Source organism: Suncus etruscus, chromosome 12 (genome assembly GCF_024139225.1).
Source record: "Suncus etruscus isolate mSunEtr1 chromosome 12, mSunEtr1.pri.cur, whole genome shotgun sequence".
Taxonomy (NCBI): Eukaryota; Metazoa; Chordata; class Mammalia; order Eulipotyphla; family Soricidae; genus Suncus; species Suncus etruscus.
Genome location: NC_064859.1, coordinates 21,679,273 through 21,701,979, shown reverse-complemented (window position 1 = coordinate 21,701,979; position 22,707 = coordinate 21,679,273). Strand labels below are relative to the sequence as shown.

The 22,707-nt window shown below is 40.5% G+C and overlaps 1 protein-coding gene across 1 annotated transcript in view; it reads left to right on the top strand.

Annotated features, from left to right (window-relative positions):
* The first annotated feature begins 341 nt into the window (after positions 1-341).
* Positions 342-22,707, top strand: part of ALMS1 (ALMS1 centrosome and basal body associated protein) — a 135,269-nt gene continuing 112,903 nt past the window's right edge. The window contains 3 exon segments of the mRNA XM_049784566.1: positions 342-686; positions 12,690-12,806; positions 20,087-20,282. Coding sequence (XP_049640523.1) covers positions 342-686; positions 12,690-12,806; positions 20,087-20,282 — 658 coding nt within the window.

The following is a 22,707-nucleotide window of genomic DNA, read 5'->3' as shown; positions in this document are numbered from 1 at the left end:
GTCCCCCCGTCCCTAGAGAGGGTGTGCACAGCCTGTGTTTATTGTGAGCTTGCATTATTAGCAGCACTGTGAGCAAGGGCCGGGGCCCGGTGACGGGAGGAGGAGGCGGCGGGTCACCAAGCGTCTGTCTTCCCAGCCAAGCTTTCCCGCCCGCGGGGCGTCCCTAGCAACGCGCGCGCTCAGGCTCCGCCCCGCCCCTCTGCGCGCGGCGCGCTGCGCACTAGCCGGAGAAGACCACTGCGCCTGCGCGCGGCCGCCAAAGCCGGTGGGGGGGCCCCGCGTCCCTCCTCCTCCCCCGCCCCTCCCTCCCGTCCCCGGGGGGCCGGAGCGCGGCCGCCGACATGGAGCCCGAGGACCTGCCGTGGCCCGGCGAGCTGGACGACGACGAGCCGGAGGCGGAGGAGGAGGAGCGGGGGGAGGAGGCGGCGGCGCGGGACGAGGACCTGGAGGAGGACGAGGTGGTGGTGGTGGAGGAGGTGGAGGACGAGCGCGGCGGGGACTCGGACCCCGACGTCTGCTGCCTGCGGGAGTGCCGCCGCCTCGAGTGCTCGGACGACGACGGCGGCGACGACGGGGAGGACGACGAGCAGGCCCGGGCCTGGCTGCAGGCCCGCCCCGACCGCGCTCCGCCGCCGCCCGGGCCCAGGCCCAGGGCCCCCAGGGACAAGCCCGGCCCCGCGCACAAGGTGAGCCGCCGGCGGGGCCGACAGAGGATGCTCGCAGGCAGGGTCGGGATGCCCCGGGGCTCTCGGGCGCCTTGCTGGCCCCCGCCTCCTCGCTTTGTGTTGCTTTGATTATGTCACAGCATCATTACAATATCATAATCACACATTTTATAAATATAAGATGCAAAAAAAAATAAGATGCAAATATACAGCACATTATAGGAGCACAAAATTATAATCATGTTACCATAATATATTTACATAACATATATTGGAGATAAATGTAACATGGTTATTATCATATATTACATCATTATACCATATTATTTTATCACCTCGCTTTGTGTTGCTTTGATTATATCATAGCATCATTACAATATGATAATCACACATTTTATACATATGAGATGTAAATATATATCACATAGGATCACAACATTATAATCATGTTACCATACTATATTTACATAACATATATTGTACATAAATATAACGTGGTTATTATCATCATATATTACATTATTATACCATATTATCATATGATATATGATATGATATATAATTATATCTAATTATATAATATCGTGTATCATGTAAATATATATTAAATCTATATCATTACGTTATATAATATATCATGATCATAATACATTATAGAATATAATTCTATATTATATAACACGATATGATAATGTAATATAATAACATATTGTAATACAATAATAGAATGTCATATGCAATAATATAATAATGGCTACTACACATAACATTATAATATTGTATATGATACAATTATGATTATAATGTTATAAATTATATTTACATATTATATTGTATATGATATACTATAAAATATATGAATGCATTATATATTGTATGCATGCATTATATATTATATTATCAGAATATACTGTTTCTCCTGGCTCTGCGCTCAGAAATCGCTCCTGGCAGGCTCGGGGGACCCTATGGGACTTGGGGGATCGAACCCCCGGTCAGCTGCGTGCAAGCAAGATGCTCTCCCCTCCCCGCTGTGCAATTGCTCAGGCCCAATTCATAGAAAACTTTCAAGGCCAGCAAGTCTTCACTTTATGTTGTTTTGCGGCCACACCTGGAAGCTCTCAGGGGTTAGTTACTCCAGGCTCTCTGTTCTCTGATATCCTCCTTCCAGGCAACCTTGGAGAACCCTATGGGATGCCCGGGATCGAACCCGGGTCGGCCACGTGCAAGCTGATGCTCTCCCCTCCCCGTGGCTCTAAATTGCTTGGGCCTCATTCAATAGAAAACTTTCAAGGCCAGCAAGTCTTCACTTTCATTTTATGTTGTTTTGGGGGCCATACCTGGCAGCCCTCCAGGGTTAGTCCAGGTTCTGTGCTCAGATATCGTTCCAGGCAGGCTTGGGGATCCCTGTGGGATGCCGGGAATCGAACCCGGGTTGGCTAAGTGCAAGCAAACAAACACCCTTCTTGCTTGTTGTGCTGGTTCCACCCCAGGCCCCTTTTGTGGGTCCTTGGGGTTGGGCGTTAGGGGTGACCAGGTGCTCGGGGAGGCGCCGCTGGGCCCAGTTGCTAGGCAGGGAGGAGGTGCTTTAATTGCAGGTGTCCGAACCCCTCTGAGTTGCTTGGTCTCTTGGTCTTCCCCCTAAGAGCAGATTGGAATCGTTGGCGCCCCGCAGGTCATGCTTGAAAAGGATTGCTTGTGATGTGTTCCTTCTCTGGAAGGAAAAGTGATTGGATGGTTCAGCTCTCAAGTCATTAATTAAGAGGACCTTGCTAACTGGCTATTCTGTGCAGGAAATAGGAGGACGAAAAGAAGCCAAAGCGATGGCTTTTGAGGGCAACATGTAAACCTTGGCCTGGGAAACAGCAGAGTAAGACAATAGAAAAGAGAGGAAAAAAACTTCCAGGAGTTAACGTGTGGGCTTTATGTTTGAATAAAATTAAGCGCTTGTCTTTCCTAGCATTCAATAGCAACACTTGACCCTAATCTTCATCGAAGATTCAGAATTATGCTTCACACAAATTCTCTTCGACTGTGATGTTCTGGATGTTATGATCAGTAAGCAAAAATAATTGATTTTCCTGGTAAAGCACTGCTGGAAATGACCTGGAGTTTCACCTGATATGGCTCCAGTTCCCCCCTACTCCCATAAAAGTGTTAGTAGGCACTGAATTCTTTGAGCATTTGCCATTATACTGGATGCTAAGAAACCTTGGTGAACCCGAACAGATTTCCCTCCCTTTTTCTTGTGATGGCCAGGGAGATAAGTGGGTTTTAATGCTTGCCAACTTTTGGTTGTGGTGCTCCAGAAGTACTTTGTCATGCCACTGAAGATCCCAGTGACATTGCTGGGATCTCAGCAAGTGGATATGGGTCAGGGATTGAATTGACCATCTGAATCATTTCTGCTAGGTAGGCTTTCTAAGACTTTTCATTGTTGGGTGTAGTGTTAAATAATTAACGATGGAGCTGGATAGAGGTGGATGGATGGAGGGATTTCCCCCTGCCATCCCAGGCCACGTGGCTCTGCAACCCCCATCCAGCTGGCGGGTCCCAGGTTTAGGTGAACGGCGGAATCAGTCTCATCCAGAGACAGGCATCAGGAAGCATCAACTTTATTCATGCCCTATCCACCACATGTGTGGCCTATATCATAACCAATTAAGCATTCAGCTATTCTTAGCTAGCCCTGCATCTTAACTCCTTTCAGCCATCTTCTCTTTGACCTCCATGCTGGCCAAAGACCAAAAGGCCCTAATCCCCTCTGGTCCGTACCTTATCTACCTTTTCCAAGACCCCTCCCAGGAAATGGGCGGGGTCTTGCAGGTAAGGTCAAGTTACCTAGGAAGAATGGAGGGATGAGGCTTCACTTGGGCTTTAAATATTGTTCCAAATATAATTCATTGAACTTATAAAATTAAGGTCAAACTTTGAAAGTAAATTTCCTAAAGGTTTATTATATTATGTTTTAAAATATGTTATTAACTTAGAGAAAATTACATCAGTAATAAAACCACCCTAAATTTGGTGAGGCAAATGTCATTGTGTAAACATTTTTTTGTTAAATTCAGTAAGGCTGGACAAAAATGTTGCTGCAATAAGCTTTTGGTGAATTCATTACTTTATCTAAACAAGTAGCAGTGTTCTACCAATAATGAGATTAAGTTGTTAAAATTCACACACAACAGATCCAGAGTGATAGTACAGTGGGCAGGCTGAATTCTGTTTTATCTCCAGTTTTCTATATGGGTCCCCTCCACTTCAGTTCCCACTAGCACACCTGAAACGATCCCTGAGCACTGCAGTGTGGCTCGAAACCAAAACCAAAAATAATTCACACACATTTTTTGAGACTTATGTGGATGTTGAAAACAAAAATAGTTCACTGACATTAATTTTTTGCTAATGATAGTTAATGAGAGTTTAAAGTGATAAGATATAGAATTACTGATATATAATGATACATAGTATTTTTTAAATTTGAAGTATTATTATTTACAAAGTATTGAAGTCTTTATTTTATTGTTACAGAGTACTATACCAATTTCTCCACCAGTGTTTCAAAATCTTTCTACCATTTTCCCATGCTCCCTTCTTCCTACCCGCCTCAGTTCCCAGTTCTGATATGTGTCAGGCTGTTTTCACTGGGAATTGTCTAATCTCTTTCTTTGTTTCTTTATACTGGACATATGAGAGAGAACATTTGGTATTTCGCATTTACTTTCTGATGTACTTCACTTGACATAGACCATCCAATTCTATTCAGATTGCAGCAAATTGAAATTTTTTTTATTAGTTTTCAGTACTGGGGATATACTTATTATATGTAAATATAATAAATATACTTCTTTACTGGGTAAATAAGGTATTTACCTTTCATGAGGCCCACCTGGGTTCAATTCTGCTCCCACAAATGCTTCCCCTGAGCATCACTGGGGGTAGCCCCCAAAATTTCAGGGTTAGGGTGATACTATATCTGTTAGGTTTCATGTGCCTTACTATTGACTGACACAGGTTTAATTCTTGGCACCAAAACAATAAAAATAGCAAGCAAATTTAATCTTTTCTTAAGTTGAATCAGTATATCTTTGTGTATATATATATCACAATTTCAGTTTTTGTTTTGGATGCCCTGCCCTCTGTTCTATGACACAATTTCTTTATTCTCTTATCTGTTAAAGTGCTTAACATTTATTTATAGGATTTTTGGGGCCACACTTGGCTGTACTCAGGGCTTATACCTGACTCAATGTTTGGGAGACCATTTGGGGTGCTAATGATCAAACCTTCTCTGCAGTATGCAAAGCAACTGCTTTACCCCTTATACTGTCTCTTTATGGTTCTTGGCCCCTAATTTTATTTTTTGAGTGCATTTTTAAAAGACAATGTTGAATTTAGTTGTCTGTTGATTAAAATAGAAAGGCAACTTTATTTTTTATTTTTGGGCCACACTCAGTGGACCTGTGGAGGCTGAGGAGAAAAGGGGTAAGGATATGTGGTGTTGGAGATCCTCCCACATGGAAAGAATGTATTCAATCTGTTGAGCTCTCTCTCCGTCTAAAAAAAAAAAAAACAGCATTTACTGTATATACTTGAGTATAAGCCAAGACCGGGAAAAACACAAACTCAGTTTATACTCAGGTCATACAGGTTATTAGATTCGGTCTGCGCACACTATTATCCAATGCATGTAGTCTCCAGTCATCTTCTGCCCTCTGCTGGAGGGGGCGGTGCTTCAGCTCAGTCCACAGTCACGGCTGAACTGAACTGGATGTCACTGAACTATTTAACCCACAATATTCTGCACTTTGTATGAGAACGACAGCAGTGATGATGATAGCTGCGAACTCAGCATAATAATCTCCATGTCCATCTATGTATAAGCAAACTTTATGACTTTATTTTTATAATGGCTGCATAGTATTCCATTGTGTCGATGTTCCAGTTTCTTCAGCACTTGGGCTGTTTCCAGGTCCTGGCAATTGTAAATAGTGCTGTGATAAACATAGGAGTGCAGAAGGCAGTTTTGTATTGTGTTTTTGTGTTTCTAGGGTATTTCCCTAGGAGTGGTATTGCAGATCCTATTGGAGCTCAAACTCCAGTTTTTTGAGGAATATCTATATTATTTTCCAGAAAGGCTGAACTAGATGGCATTCCCACCAGCAATGAATGAGAGTCTCTTTCTTCCCATATCCAAGACAGCACTGATGGTTCTTGCTCTTTATGATGTGTATGAGTCTCTGTAGCGTGAGATGATATCTTATTGTTTTGATTTGCGTTTCACTGATGATTAGTGATGAGGAACTATTTTTCATGTGCCTTTTGACCATCTGTATTTCTTCTTTGAGTAAATGTCTGTTTGTTTCTTCTACCCATTTTTGGATGGGAGTTAGATTTTTTTTGTTTGTTTTTTGGCCATACTCATCAGCACTCAGGGTTACTCCTGGCTCTGTACTCAGCAGTCACCCCTGGCAGGCTTGGGAAACCACATGGGATGCCAGGGATTGAACCTGGTTTGGCTGCATGCAAGGCAAACGCCCTACCAGCTATTCTGTTGTTCCGGCCCAAGATGGTTTTTTCTTATTAGGTTCTATCAGTAATTTGTACGTCATAGATATTAGTCCCTTAAAAGATGGGTATTGGGGGGCCAGAGAGGTGGCACTAGAGGTAAGGTGTCTGCCTTGCAAGCGCTAGTGTAGGACAGACCGCTGTTCGATCCCCTGGCATCCCATATGGTCCCCCCAAGCCAGGAGCGATTTCTGAGCGCATAGCCAGGAGTAACCCCTCAGTGTCAAACGGGTGTGTCCTAAAAACAAAACAAAACAAACAAGCAAAAAAAAAGATGGGTATTGGGTAGATAGTTTCTCCTATTCCGTGGATAGAATTTATATACTAGTCACTGTTTTCTTCTCAGTTTAATGCAGTCCCATTTGTTTATCTTTATTCCAATTTGCTTGGGCAGTGGACCATTGGACATCTCCTTGAAAATGTCTTTAGTCTCGTTGTCATGGAGTGTTTTGCCTACATTTTCCTCTATACCTATGGTTTCAGGTCTGATATTAAGGTCTTTAATCCATTTTGATTTGACCTTTGTATATGATGTTAAAGAGAGGCCTGAGTTCTTTTTTTGTTTGTTTGTTTTTTGGGTCACACCTGGCAGCGCTCAGGGGTTGCTCCTGGCTCTACGCTCAAAAATCGCTCCTGGCAGGCTCAGGGGACCACATGGGATGCCGGGATTCGAACCACTGTCCTTCTGCATGCAAGACAAACTCCTTACTTCCGGCCCCCTGAGTTCATTTTTTGCATGTAGTTTATAATCCCAACACCATTTGTTGAAGAGGCTTAATTGAGATTAATTGATTGTATACCTGGGGGTCCATCTCAGAATATTCAAGTCTATTCTATTGATCTGAGGGTCTGTCTTTATTCTAATACCATACTATTTTAATGACTATTGCTTTATAATACAATTTAAAAGTTGGGGAAAGTGATGCTTCTCATTTTCTTTTCCCTAAGGATTGCTTTAGCTCTTCATGGACGTTTATTGTTCTGTTTTATTTTTGGGGGGGGTGCCCACGCCCAGTGGTGCTTGGGTTGTTCCTGGATATGCACTCAGAAATTGCTCCTGGCTTGGGGACCATATGGGATGCCAGGGGATTGAAACACGGTCTTTCCTAGGTCAGCCTCATGCAAGACAAACACCCTACTGCTGTGTCACTGCTCTGGCCCCTGTTTTAGTTTTTTGAGGTGTAAGCAAGTTGTTGACTTGAGATCTTCTCTTTTAATAAACAAACTTACAAGTATGAACTTCCTGCTAAATACTGTTTTTGCTGCATTCTGTAAGTTTCTTTTTTTTTCTTTTTGGTTTTTGATTTTTGGGTCACACCTGGTAGCGCTTGGGGGTTACTCCTGGCTCTCCTGGCTCTATGCTCAGAAATAGCTCCTGGCAGGCTCATGGGACCATTTCGGATGACAGGATTTGAACCACCATCTTTTGCATGCAAAGCAAACGCCCTTACCTCCATGCTATTTCTTCTCCTCTCTGCTCTCACATTCTGTAAGTTTTGTGTCCTTCCTTCCTTCCTTCCTTCCTTCCTTCCTTCCTTCCTTCCTTCCTTCCTTCCTTCCTTCCTTCCTTCCTTCCTTCCTTCCTTCCTTCCTTCCTTCCTTCCATCCTCCCTCCCTCCCTCCCTCCCTTCCTCCCTTCCTCCCTCCCTTCCCTTTTTTGCCTCACATTCTGTAAGTTTTGTGTTTTTCCTTCCTTCCTTCCTTCCTTCCTTCCTTCCTTCCTTCCTTCCTTCCTTCCTTCCTTCCTTCCTTCCTTCCTTCCTTCCTTCCTTCCTTTCCTTCCCTTCCTTTCCTTCCTTCCTTCCTTCCTTCCTTCCTTCCTTCCTTCCTTCCTTCCTTCCTTCCTTCCTTCCTTCCTTCCTTCCTTCCTTCCTCCCTCCCTCCCTTCCTCCCTTCCTCCCTCCCTTCCCTTTTTTGCCTCACATTCTGTAAGTTTTGTGTTTTTACTTCCTTCCTTCCTTCCTTCCTTCCTTCCTTCCTTCCTTCCTTCCTTCCCTCCCACCCTCCCTCTCTCCCTCCCTTCCTTCCTTCCTTCCTTCCTTCCTTCCTTCCTTCCTTCCTTCCTTCCTTCCTTCCTTCCTTCCTTCCTTCCTTCCTTCCTTCCTTCCTTCCTTCCTTCCTTCCTTCCTTCCTTCCTTCCTTCCTTCCTTCCTTCCTTCCTTCCTTCCTTCCTTCCTTCCTTCCTTCCTTCCTTCCTTCCTTCCTTCCTTCCTTCCTTCCTTCCTTCCTTCCTTTCCTTCCCTTCCCTTTCCTTCCTTCCTTTCCTTCCTTCCTTTCCTTCCTTCCTTCCTTCCTTCCTTCCTTCCTTCCTTCCTTCCTTCCTTCCTTCCTTCCTTCCTTCCTTCCTTCCTTCCTTCCTTCCTTTCCTTCCCTTCCCTTTCCTTCCTTCCTTTCCTTCCTTCCTTTCCTTCCTTCCTTCCCTTCCTTCCTTCCTTCCTTCCTTCCTTCCTTCCTTCCTTCCTTCCTTCCTTCCCTCCCTCCCCCTCCCCTCCCCTCCCCTCCCCTGCCCCCCTCCCCTCCCTCCCTCACTCCTTCCTTCCTTCCTTCCTTCCTTCCTTCCTTCCTTCCTTCCTTCCTTCCTCCCTCCCTCCATTCCTTCCTCCCTCCCACTCTTCCTCCCTCCCTTCCTTCCTTCCTTTCCTTCCTTCCTTTCCTTCCTTCCTTCCTTTCCTTCCTTCCTTCCTTTCCTTCCTTCCTTCCTTTCCTTCCTTCCTTCCTTTCCTTCCTTCCTTCCTTTCCTTCCTTCCTTTCCTTCCTTCCTTCCTTCCTTCCTTCCTTCCTTCCTTCCTTCCTTCCTTCCTCCCTCCCTCCCTCCCTCCCTCCCTCCCTCCCTCCTTCCTTCCTTCCTTCCTTCCTTCCTTCCTTCCTTCCTTCCTTCCTTCCTTCCTTCCTTCCTTCCTCCCTTCCTTCCCTTCCTTTCCTTCCTTCCTTCCTTCCTTCCTTCCTTCCTTCCTTCCTTCCTTCCTTCCTTCCTTCCTTCCTTCCTTCCTCCCCTCCCCTGCCCCCCTCCCCTGCCCCCCTCCCCTCCCTCCCTCCCTCCCTCCCTCCCTCTCTCCCTCCCTCCTTCCCTCCTTCCTTCCTTTCTTCCTTCCTTCCTCACCTTGCAGGGATCAGGGCTTACTTTTGACCGTTCAGGGATCACTCCTGATGAACTCAGGGGACCATATAGTTGTGCTAGGGATTGAATCTGGGTGAGCTACATGCAAGGCGGTCATCTTTATTTATTTTTTTTTTTTGTAAAAATATTTTCAAATTTCCTTTGTAACTTTGTGTTTTTCTCATTTGTTTCCTAAGAGTATTACTTAAGTTCCACATATTTATGGAGTTTTTTACTTTTTCTTGTGTCATTTTGTAATTAAAAATGAAGGTTTAAGTTTGTTAAAAATCATACACTTTTTTGGTTAAAAAGATAATATAGTGTTAAGTGTTTGTCATATATGCAGTTAACCCTGGCATTCATGTGATCCCCTGGACACTGCCGGGGTAATCCCTGAGCTTTCCATGAGTTTTCCCATGTGCTTTTATGTTTTGTTTTTGATGTGTGCTTCTGTGATAAGATGATGTTTTGATTTGCATCTTTCTGATAATTAGTGGTGCAGCGCATTTCTCTTGTGCCTTTCTTCTTTGAGGAAGTTTCTGTTTCCTCTCTTCTAGTTTTTCTTCTAGATGGAATAGTATGGTTGGTTTTTTTTTTTTTTTTTTTTTTTTCTTCTTGTTCTATTGTCCTGGGCTCAGAAATTGCTCCCGGCTCTGGGGACCATAGGAGATGCCGGAATCAAACCTGCATCTGTCCTCGGTCAGCTGAGTACAAGGCAAATGCCCTACCACTATGCTACCACTCCAGCCAGCAGATGCATCTTGTTTAATGTAGTCCCATTTGTTTTATCTTTGCTTTCACTTGTTGGGTCAATGGTGTTTGATCCTTGCTGATGCCTTTAGCTTAATTGCTATGGAGAGTTCTGCCTACATCTTCTGTGTCCTTGATGGATTCAGATCTGATATTCAGGTCTGATATTTTGTGCATGGTGTTCAAAAGAGGTCTCAATTAACTTTTCCCCCCTGGCATCTAGTTGACCCAGTTTTCCCGTAACCACTTGTTGAGGAAGCTTTTCTTGATCCACTTCATATTCATATCAGGGGTGTCGAACAGGTTCGACACAAAGAGCCAAAAATTTAAACTGTGAGAGTCAGAGGGCCACACCACGCAGTGACCTGCCAAAACAGACAAATACTCCCACAAAAGCGTATAATTTTAACAATAATCTATTAAACACATATTGCATTTTGCCATTTTGAGTGAGGGTCAAAATCCTGCAGTGATAGTGAGGGTGTGCTGCGTCCTCCACACTCAGAACTAATGGCAAGATGTGACCCAACATGTGCCACACGGGTCCCCCGGCTCACTGGCCCGTGCAGCTGTTTCCGAGGGATGGGAGGGAGGATGCAGCCTGGGGTATGGCGGGACTCCGTGCTCGGAGATCTCTCCTCTGAGGTCCCTCCTCAGAAGCAGCAGAACAAAATCCAAACTTGGCAAAGAGCCACAGTATACAATAAGTATGCAATAATATATATATTATTATAATATATATATTATATATATATAAACAGTATACAATAATAATAAGAGGCAAAGAGCCGGATTCATTTTAGCCGGGAGCTGCCTGTGGCTCGATTCACCACCCCTGTCATAGATTAACCAATTATGTACCTGAGAGTCTGCCTTTTTCTTTCTTTCTTTCTTTCTTTCTTTCTTTCTTTCTTTCTTTCTTTCTTTCTTTCTTTCTTTCTTTCTTTCTTTCTTTCTTTCTTTCTTTCTTTCTTTCTTTCTTTCTTTCTTTCTTTCTTTCTTTCTTTCTTTCTTTCTTTCTTTCTTTCTTTCTTTCTTTCTTTTTGGGGGGGGGGCACACCCGGCGGTTCTCAGGGGTTACTCCGGCTATCTGCTCAGAAATAGCTCCTGGCAGGCATGGGGGACCATATGGGACACCTGGATTTGAACCAACCACCTTAGGTCCTGAGTCGGCTGCTTGCAAGGCAAACTCCGCCGTGCTATCTCTCTGGCCCCGGGTCTGTCTTTTTCTAATACCATGCTGCTTTAAATTTATTTAATTTAAATGCTGTTACCAGTTTGTAAAATAGTTTGAAGTTAGAAATGCCTTCCATCTATTTTTTTTTTTTTTCAAGGATCGCTTTAATTATTTGGTGAAGGGTGAAGGGGTGTCATTGTTTCCATATGGATTTCAGGAGTGTTTGATCTACTTACTTTTTTGAAAAATGGCATGCTTCTGAATCTGTACAATTTTTGGGGGGTAGTATTACCATTTTGATATTAATCTTTCTAATTGATGAGCAGAGGATATGTGTCTTTTACTTTTATTTTGCCTATAGGAAAACTATGGACTTTGGCATATTAATCTTGTAACTTCTCACTGTACTATACAAATCTATTGTTTCTAGAATCTTTTGTAGTCTTTAGGATTTTCATTCTTTTTACTTTATTTAAAAAATGCATTGCATAGTTGATATAGTATACTGTAACACATTTGAAAAGAAAAAGAAAAATCAAAAGGAAGAGAAGAAAGTTTAAAATTAAAAAGAAATAAAAATAAAAAAGTAAAAGTATAGTAGCAAGTACATTGTGAAAACTATTGTATCTTCAATGAAGTCATTAATACAATGACAGAGGTTTAGAAAACTTGTTGTTAGCTGTCCATTCTATTAAATTGGTGTCCCTGAAGTGGATTGTAGAGGGACAGGAGAATGGTGATTCTGGGTGATGGAGGCAGCATACACAAAGGTCTATCTTTGGCAGGGTGGGGACAGCAGTCTGCTGATGGAGATTTCAAGTTACGGTTTTTTGACTCTTCTGGTCTTGGCTTATTTGAAAAGCATATTTTCCAAGTTTATTTGCACAAAACAATGATTTTTTTATTGTTTTGGAATTACCATTCAAGTGTTGCCTGTATTATATACAAAGTGTGTGTGTGTGTGTGTGTGTGTGTGTGTGTGTGTGTGTGTTTCTGGAATGGAGATTTTATATTTTATTAGATCCCCAAAGGGACCTTTAGGATTTTCTAAATATAGTATATCATATCATCTACAATTTATATGCCTATTTTAAACTGGATTATCTATGGACTTTTGGTAAGTATGTTGAGTCCTAACTGAATGATTTTAAGGCCCTGTTACCATTTATTTAAGGGATGATTATAACTTAGGTAATGGCTGTGAAGTTAAAATGTTACTTGTTTTATAAACTGAGATAAAATATAAATTTTAGGTTTTGTTTACTGCTGTTTGCTTTTTTTTTTAATAAACAGAATGGTTTATTGGAAAGTTGAAGGTAACAGAAAAGAAACTCCCCAACTAAGGAAGGATTAAGTTACTAGGACTGTTACTATTTATTACTTTAATCATAGTGACTATGTAACTACTGTATATTAAATCTGCTTTTGGTTTCAGGTGACTCGTCATGCATGGCAACAATCAGTATCTCAAGAAAAAAGTGGAAAACAGCTTTCTGAAACTCAGATGGCCCATTTGGGTAAAAAAATCCAGTGGAGTTCTATGGATGATAAGGTATGTCTTTTGTAACTGGTAAATTATTACTTATTTTTTGGTAATTACCGTGAAAAATTCAGTTTAGTTGTGTAGAATAGAAATAATTACTTGATTATTTCATTTGTTCTAATAAATCAGTGGCAATCTTATATGGAATAGTCATTTATTCTCTCCACCCCACCTTACTCCTTTTCATTCTTCAGAAGTAGTTTTTGTAACTTTTGCTTATATGAATTAACTATGTTGATATTTAACTTTCTAAATATTAAAAATTATTTCTTAAAGCAACACATCCAGCTGATCATTTTTTTGTGGTATATAGAATAACTGGATGAGGGAATGTTATGTAGTAAAGAGGGGATGCCTAGATTACCTTTGGCCCCATAGTTTATGGTAAGAGCTGGACAGAGAAGAAAACAAATTAAGGCTAGAAGAAAAAAGATGAGAAGCAGAAGTACTGGGGAAACAGGTCAGTGATTCTCTTATTTTGGTGGCATGGGAGAGTTGGGAATGAAGGAGTATGGCAGCAGGTGGTAGAACTGATGTTGAAATATTATATACCTAAAATTTAGTTCTGAATAACTGTGTAAACCATATATCTTTAACTAATTAAAATAAGCAACATATCCAATTACCATAGAGATACTCTAGGAGGTAAGGTGCTTGCCTTACATTGCAGCAAACCCATATTTAAATTCCCTTAGCACAGACCGCGGAGTACCCCTTAGCATAGCTTGGTGTGGGTCCCAAGACCAAAATTAAAAATTAAAACACCCATTTTATACTGCTATAACATTTTATACATTGATTTGTGACAATGTTCACGACATTGTTTTATATATACAGTGTATATTGCACTTTCCAGAATGTTTTCTCCCTCAACTTACCTTTCCTCCAGCCATGGTAAAGCTCAGTTCTGTAAACTAGTTTTCAGACTCTTTGCCCTTGGCCATTTGTTAGTCTTCTTATGTATCCTTTAGTATATTTTAAAAGGTAAAAGGAGTTTTTCAAAACAATAATACAAGAGTGATACTGTTTAATGTAAGGCTTTTTTTTTTTTTTTTTTTGGTTTTTGGGTCACACCTGGCAGGGCTCAGGGGTTACTCCTGGCTCTACGCTGAGAAATGGCTCCTGACAGGCTTGGGGACCATATGGGATGCAGGATTCGAACCTCTGTCCTTCTGTATGCAAGGCAAATGCTCTACCTCCATGCTATCTCCGGCCCCTAATGTGAGGCTTTTAATAGAATACTTGGTATGTTAGAAAGGGTCTCCAGAAAAATAGAGGGCTTTTTATGTTTGTTTGTTTTGGTATGGTTTGGTTTTGGGGCCATACCCAGCAGCATCAGGGATTTTTCCTGACTCTGCGCTGATAAATTATTCCTGGCAGATTTGGGAAATCATATAGGATGCTGAAGATCAAATCAATTGCCCTACTTGCTGTACTATCTCTCTGGCCCTAAGACTTGGTTCTTTTAATTTAAGATTTGATATATTTGATGAATTTCTTCAGGAAAAGTAGAACCAATAAGAGTCACTTACACACATACATATATAAAAGTACATATGTGTATGTATACATACCAAATAAATTTATAATATACATAATTGACTTGTGTAATTATAGAGGCTGAAAATTAATTTTCATATAAAAATTGAAAATAAAACATTAGTTACATATACTTAGGAGATATGGAAAAAATCTGAGCAGATAGATAAAAGCACTCATTATTATGCTGAGTGAAATTGAGTGAGGATAAGGATAGATCTAGAATGACCGTATTCATTTGTGGTATATAAATAAAAAATTATATGTTAATATTTCAATAGAGACAAGGGCCAGGAGAGCCAATCCATGGTAGGAAGCTTGTCACAGAGAGGGGAAATGTAGTTAAAGCAGAGAAGTGACCACTAGGATAGTGATAGTTGGAAATGATCACTCTGGGTGCTGAAAGAACTGGGTGCTGAAAGGAACTAAAGTGATAACCATGATACTCCATCAACAATATTACAAACCACAATGTCTAAAAAGGAGAGAGACAGAAAGAGAGCGAGAGAGACAGAGCTAGATATAGAGAGAGGAAAGAGAGTCAAAGAAGAGAGTAGAGGAAAGGAGAGGAAAAGAGCAGAAATATATCTGGTCCAGAGGTAGGCAGGGGAGAGGGCAAGGTGAGGGCAGGAGGGAAACTGGGGACATTGGTGGTGAGAAATATACACTAGTAAAGGTGTCGTACATTGTATGACTGAAACTCAGTAAGGACAACTTTGTAACTGTATCTCATGATAATTCAATTAAAAATTTATATACATGTAAAAAGTACTGTTTCTTGAAGGGAAATTGCAGTCTTATTCAAAATAGTTATTTTTAAAAAAATTAAATCACCACGAGATCCAATGTTAAAATAATAATTTTATTTTAGTAACAAAATGTTCCAAAATAGGGCCCGGAGAGATAGCACAGCAGCGTTTGCCTTGCAAGCAGCCGATCCAGGACCTAAGGTGGTTGGTTCGAATCCCGGTGTCCCATATGGTCCCCTGTGCCTGCCAGGAGCTATTTCTGAGCAGACAGCCAGGAGTAACCCCTGAGCACTGCCGAGTGTGGCCCAAAAACCAAAAAATAAATAAATAAATAAAAAGTTCCAAAATAGCAATATTTATATATTCTTTTCATTTTCCCCTAAATAGCAGTGATTATCTTGAGCTGCCAAATATGTAATGAAGGAAATTTGCTCTGACCAAGAGAAAGGGGTTGAGAGAAATCCTGACTAGAAAAAGTATAGTGCTGTGAACATTAAGCGGAAGGTGTATTGCTATAGGTTGAATTTTGTCCCTCAGAATGTCTCAGACCTCAGGTTGTGATCCTTCCTGAAAATAGAATAATTTCAGATACCATTATGTTAGGATGTAGAACTGTAAGATAAAACATAGAGCGCATGTGCATGCGGGTATGTGTATGTAAATTGGTGGTGCTCTGGGGTTACTCCAGGTTCTGCACTCAGAAATTACTCCTGGACTCGACTGACCACATGGGATGCTGAGGGTTCAACGTGGGTTGGCCACATGCAAGGCAAATGCCCTACATGCTGTGCTGTTGTTGAGGCCCTGTGTTTTTTAAATCATCTATTATTTTTTCTTCCTTGTATGGCAGCCATAGGAAATGAATAGTGAGATAAATGCTCCTAATGATTTAATGTTCTTTGAAGGCATATTTATGCTAGCGCAAAGTTCAAAAATAGATGTCTTCCTTTGCTTATAAAATATGAACCATGAATAAATTATGTAGCTACTTATTTCTACATTTTTGCTGGGTTAGTCAATAGCAGGAATGTCATGCCACTTTTAAAACACATTTAATTTTTTAATTGAATCATAGTGAGTTACACAATCACAAAGTTCTTAATGGTTGAGTTTCAGTTATACAATGTTCCAGCACCCAACCCTTGAGCAAGGTACATTCCCAGACACCAACGTCTTACTGCCCTCCTGTCTCCAGCCTGCCTCGACGGTAGACTCTTTTTCTTTTCTCTATTTTTGTCTTCCTTTATGTCCTTTAGGCACTGTAGTTTGCAATGTTACTGAAAGGGTATTTTGAATGTTATGTCACTTTTAATCTCTTTCATTTTTAGCTTAGTAAGGATATTGAGAAGCTTGGAGCCACTCTGTGATTGGGCCTGACTCTTCAGTATTAGGATCTGTTGAAGTGATGCTGCTTAGACACAGGGTGTGTAGGGGACAGCAGGAGGTTGTTCCATCACTTTTTTTTGGTGTGTGTTTGGGGGGGGGGTGTTAACCTTTCAGCGGGTGCTCAGGAGGTTTGTAGGTGATTCTCCACCAACCAATTGAGATATGGACATTCAGGACCTGCATTGGTGCTAGGACCTGATTGATCGGACACTAAGTGGTTCTGGGAATTGATTTTTCTGTTTGGTTTGTTTGTTTGTTTGTTTTGTTGTTTTTGGGTCATCCCCGGCAGTGCTCAGGGGTTACTCCTGGCTTTACACTCAGAAATCGCTCCTGACAGGCTCAGGAGACCATATGAGATGCTGGGATTCAACCCACCATCCTTCTGTATGCAAGGCAAACACACTACCTCCATGCTATCTCTTCGGCCCCAGTTCTATTGTAATGAAAGAAAATGCCTTAGCTTATGTACTATCACTATCATTCTGTTCTATCAGTTTTTAATTGCCTTCCCATGTGGTTCCCCTGTGCCCACAAAGAATAATCCTTAATACAGAGTAATCCCTGAGCACTGCTGTGTGTGATCAGAAAAGCAACTAAACAAAAATAAACCTCAAAACTCAGGGCCTCTTGTTCCCTGCAAACACCACTAGCTTGGACCCTTTATTGCTACCCTGAAACCTTGGCTGGGTTCTTCGAACACCTCACAAAAAAATTCGAACTTGTTTCTTTTGTTTTTGTTTTTGGGTCACACCTGGCAGTGCTCAGGGGTTACTTCTGGCTCTAAGCTCAGAAATCGCTCCTGGCAGGCTCGGGGGACCATCTGGGATGCCAGGATTTGAACCACCATCCTTCTGCATTGCATGCAAGGCAAACGCCCTACCTCAGTGCTATCTCTCCAGCCCCCCAAACTTGTTTTTTGACATTTTAGATTCACAGGTAAAATCTTTATATATAAATTTTTCCTTATAACTTAGATGGCAAGGTTATAATGATATTTAAATTTATAGTATTGAGTTACAGAGCTAGAGCACACCATTGCCACCAAAATGCTCATGGCCTTCACATCTGCCCTGTGTCACCTTTGTCAGATCTTCCTCCTATCCTGCCATTGTTTGTTGATTGACACTCAGACTTTTGGTGCAAGCTCTTATCTCCCTTTGTCTTCCAGGTCCTCTACCTATGCATGTTACGTCCAGTCAACCTATTTATTCACCTCACCCTCTTCACCAAAGCCTGACATTCTCTGGTCTGTTATAATCCAGTGCTCATGATTTATTATCAGTTGATACTGTCAATACCCTTGGTTTGTTTCTATATAACAGATGAATGAGATCACCCTGAATATTTCCTTCTACCTCTGACTTGTTTAATCAGCATGATATATCCCCCAATACCTCTAAGCTGGCTGTATGTATGACTTTATTTTTCCTTGTGACTACACATCTTCCATTGTTTTACATACACACGCTTGTATGCACATACATACACACATGGGGACACACACACACACACACACCCTACCTACCGGGGACACACACACACACACACACACCCTACACACACACACCCTACACACACACACACACACACACACACACACACACACACTACCTACCACTTAAATTACCTCATTTTTTATTTGACATTTGGGATGCTTCTATAAGCTTACTATTGCACTAAGCTTTTTTGGGATGCTTCTATAAGCTTACTATTGCATTAAGCTACATTGAAATTGGTGTGTATATATCTATGTAAATATGTGCATATATAGTTTAAAAATAGGTGTATATATATTTTCTTTAATTATAGTTTTTGTTCTTGGAATAGATACCTACAAGTGGGATATTGGCTCAAAAGGAAGCTCCACTCTTTTATGAGAAAACCTACATTGTTTCCATTGGGTCTAGATTAGATGACATACCCACCTAAAGTGGAGGGTTCCTTCTTTCTGTTTTTAGATTTTCATAAATGCCATTCTCACTAGTATGAGGTGATGTCTCATTTCATTTATTTTGTTTCCCTGATACAAGGTGATGAGGAATTCTTTTCATAGGCTTATTGTTCATCTGTATGTCCTCATCATTGAAGTGTCTATTCATCCATCTCCATTTTTAAATAGAATCATTTTGTTGTTGTTTGTAAGTGCTTTATAGGTTGGTGGATGTTAATCTTTTATCTGATATCTTATTTTTATTTTAGCCTGAGTTTCTTTTGCCATATAAAAACTTTAAGCTTTTATAGTCCTACTTGATTACTTTTGCTTTTGTTATCTGCCAGGTGAATCACATTATTGCTGAAAGGTTTGAGGTTTGGATCCTGAAAGTTCTGCCTATGTTTTCCTCTGAGCGTTTTGGTTTCTGGTCTAGTCTCTAGGTTTTTGATCCACTTTGAATTAACTTTTGTGTTTGGTGTAATACATGAATACAGTTTATTTGTTTTTTTTTTTTTTAAATTTTTTTAAACAAATGGTAGTCCAGTTTTCTTTTTTTTTTTTTGGTTTTTGGGTCACACCTGGCGGTGCTCAGGGGTTACTCCTGGCTGTCTGCTCAGAAATAGCTCCTGGCAGGCACGGGGGACCATATGGGACACCGGGATTCGAACTAACCACCTTTAGTCCTGGATCACCTGCTTGCAAGGCAAACACCGCTGTGCTATCTCTCTGGGCCCGTAGTCCAGTTTTCTTAGTACCATTTTTTTTTTTTTTTTTTGGTTTTTGGGCCACACCCGGCGGTGCTCAGGGGTTTCTCCTGGCTGTCTGCTCAGAAATAGTTTCTGACAGGCACGGGGGACCATATGGGACACCGGGATTCCAACCAACCACCTTTGGTCCTGGATCGGATGCTTGCAAGGCAAACACCGCTGTGCTATCTCTCCGGGCCCTTAGTACCATTTGTTGAAGAAGTTTTCTTGCTCCACTTCATGCACCCAACTCTTTTGTCATAAATTAACTTTCTGTATAGCATAGGATTTATCACTAGGATCTCAGTTATGGTCTGCTGGTTTGTTAATCATCCTTATTCCAATACCATGCTGTTTTGGTGACTGTGGCTTTTTTTTTTTTGGACTATAGCTTTAATGTAGTTTAAAATCAAAGAAAAAAATTTCTAGCTTTTTAAAGGTGTCTTTGGCTATAGATTTTTTAAATGCATTCATACATACAAATTTTTGTGTTTTTTTTTGGTTTTTTGAGCCACACTGTTTGATGCTCAGGGGTTACTGGCTAAGCGCTCAGAAATCGCCTCTGGTGTGGGGGGACCATATGGGACACTGAGGGATTGAACTGCGGTCCTTCCTTGGCTAGTGCTTGCAAGGCAGAACCTTACCTCTAGCGCCACCTCACCGGCCCCACAAATTTTTGTAGTGTTTTCTGGAGCAACCCTGAGTACTGTGTAGTATGTAGCCTTAAAACTAGTACCAAGTGAAAAAGAGATGAATAGTAATGGGAAGAAGTTTAAAATGTAGTTAATATTCTGTAAAACATAGAAAGAACAGCTTAATATACTTAACAGACTTTGATGAGGTCATCAAAGAAGAAACTTATCTGAATGGACATTTTAATCTAAATGTTAATGTGTATAATAACTCAGATGTTTTCCTTCAAAATATTTATTTTAGAGAACAGAATCTTGGTATTGTCGTCCTCAAGAAATGGATATTTCCCAAAATATGGATACATCCCAGACCAGGTTTAATATGAGAGAGAAAGGGACTGAAGTGACAGATTTTCCCTCCCTGGAGGAATGTGTATTGACCCAGTCAGAAAATCAAGTGAAGGAACCCATCAGAGATTCATTATGTTCTCCTTTACTAGGTAATGCCTCTTTGTTTTTAACTGATAGTAGTACCTTATTTTTGAAAAATAATTTTGGGTGACTGTATATCTTTTTTGTGTGTATGGTGTGTGTGGGGGACACCTGGTGGTACTCAGTTGTTACTCCTGGCTCTTTGCTCAGAAATCGCTCCTGGTAGGCTCAGTGTTGGTGAGGATCAAACCTGCAAACTACCGCTGTGCTATCTCTCTAGCCTCCAAATTTTGATTCTAAGTTCTTTCCTGAGTTGAAGAGCTGTATTGAGCCATTTTAAAAGGTATTAGCTTATTTCTAGTTTCCCATTCTGGCCAACTAATCTAGACATACTAAATGTGCAATTAGTCATTATTTTATCATGCTCTGTTGCTCTTAGAAGACAGAAAATAACTTTATAGTGCTCACATGCCTCCTTGGTTCTTAGTTTGTGCAGAGATTTCTTCAGAGTAAACCATATATTATCTTTTATAACCTGTAGGCAACACATGATTTTGTATCTAAGCCATGAACTAAGAGTGAATTTTTCATGTTTAAAGATTTTTAAACACTTCATACCATATGTGGCCAAATGAACCTAAAATATTTAGTACTTAAACTTTTATTTAAGTTTACTAATTTCTTTCTAGAGGCTAAAGGAACAATGCATCTTAGACAAAGTTGGTATGTACTAAATTAATATGTGTCAAAGAGCCATTAATCTCCATTTAGTAGTAGGAAGTCTAATAAATAATATAAAATCAAAAAGAAGTAGAAATTATATTATAGCAAGCTATCAAATATAATCCTCTAATAAATTTTAATACAAGGTTGAAGATTGTGCCCTGTGCTGTCTAAAGTGGTTAATATTATTTTTCCCCATTGAACTTTCCATTTTTCCCAATCTGGATAGAGCTAACTCCTAGAAGGCTAGTTCTTAGCTGAATTTTTTTTTAAATATAGTTCTATTAACTCCAACTTCTGATTTGCTCTTGATCTATGACAAATCTGATCTGATTGAACATTGAATTATTAGAGCTGTTGCTGGAGAGATAGAACAGTAGGCAGGCACTTGCCTTACCTGAGTCTGACCTGAGTTTGAGACCCTTTTGATTACCTGAATCCCAACAGAAGTTATCCCTGAGCACAAGCCAGAATTGCTGGGTGCCCCCCCCCCCCCCCCGGCAAAAAAATTAGATCAGATCCTGAGTCTAATATCCATTGGAAATTTTATTATTGATATTTTATTATGATTGAGTTCAGTTATTAAATCATGTATTAGTCTCACCACTGGCAAATGTCATGTTGATGAATAATGCCAGAAGAGTTAGCTATCTAAAAGAGTTACCAACCAGGGTATTAGTAGTTGTCCAAATGTGAGGAAATACAGAAACTTACTTAAAACAAAACAAAACATAACATAATGATTCTTCGAGGATCAGCTGGTATGGTTTCTCTCTTACCTTGGTTTAGAGATTCAGTTTTAAACCTTCACACAGGAGGACTGAATCTCTAAGCTAAGAGAGGAATCATACCAATTGATCGATGGTGTTAAAGTTGAGTATATTTCAGTTTCTCAGGATCAGTTAATTTATTAAATAAGTAATTATATTTTGAGTACTTACTATGTGAGCTGTGACTGAAATGTGAATGAAATGGACCTAGAGTTCACAATCAGTGTGGGAAACAGGCCAAAAATTAAAACAAGAATGTGAGTAGAGAACGTGTGTAATATTGTAGGCATTATGAAGTAAAGAAAGTAGCCTACATTCATATTTAAGGAACATTTTATCATTAGAAAAGATGCATCTACCCAATTATTACAATACATAGGTCCATTAGAGAGTGCTGTTGGCTTTTTTTCCTAGGATGGTGTTTCTATTAATATTTAATTTTTTGTTTTATAGTTGCATAAATTCTATAATGGACAAGGAGTTTCTATGTGTTTGTATATACTTAGAGACATTCTAATAACTAAGTTTGTATTCAGGAATCCATAGATTTTTTCTTAAATCAGTATTCTTCAAATTTTTAAATCACAGAAAGTTTTACACACTTTAAAATTACTGAAGAGTCCAAAGGGCTTTATTCGTGTGAGTTACTGATAATTTTTAATATAGGATTAACAGTTAAAATATTTATTAATTCATTAAAGTAACTCCTTGCATCTTAACCCTTATTATGTAGAATCCAGTTTTAAAAAATTGAAAGGAGTAACAGTACTTAAATTAATAATTGTCTGGGTTAGATAGATGTCTCAGAGAATTGGAGTACCTGCTTTGTTGTGCGATCCCTGGGTTTAGTCATCAGCACTGCATGGTTCTCCAGGCAGTGGAGGGACCTCCAGAACCTTTAGGAACAGCCCTCAAGTGCCACCACTTATGGCCCTAAGAGAAAAAATAAAGTTTTTGCTATTTTTGATGTACTAGAAGCCATGTAGATGGTCTGATTTTT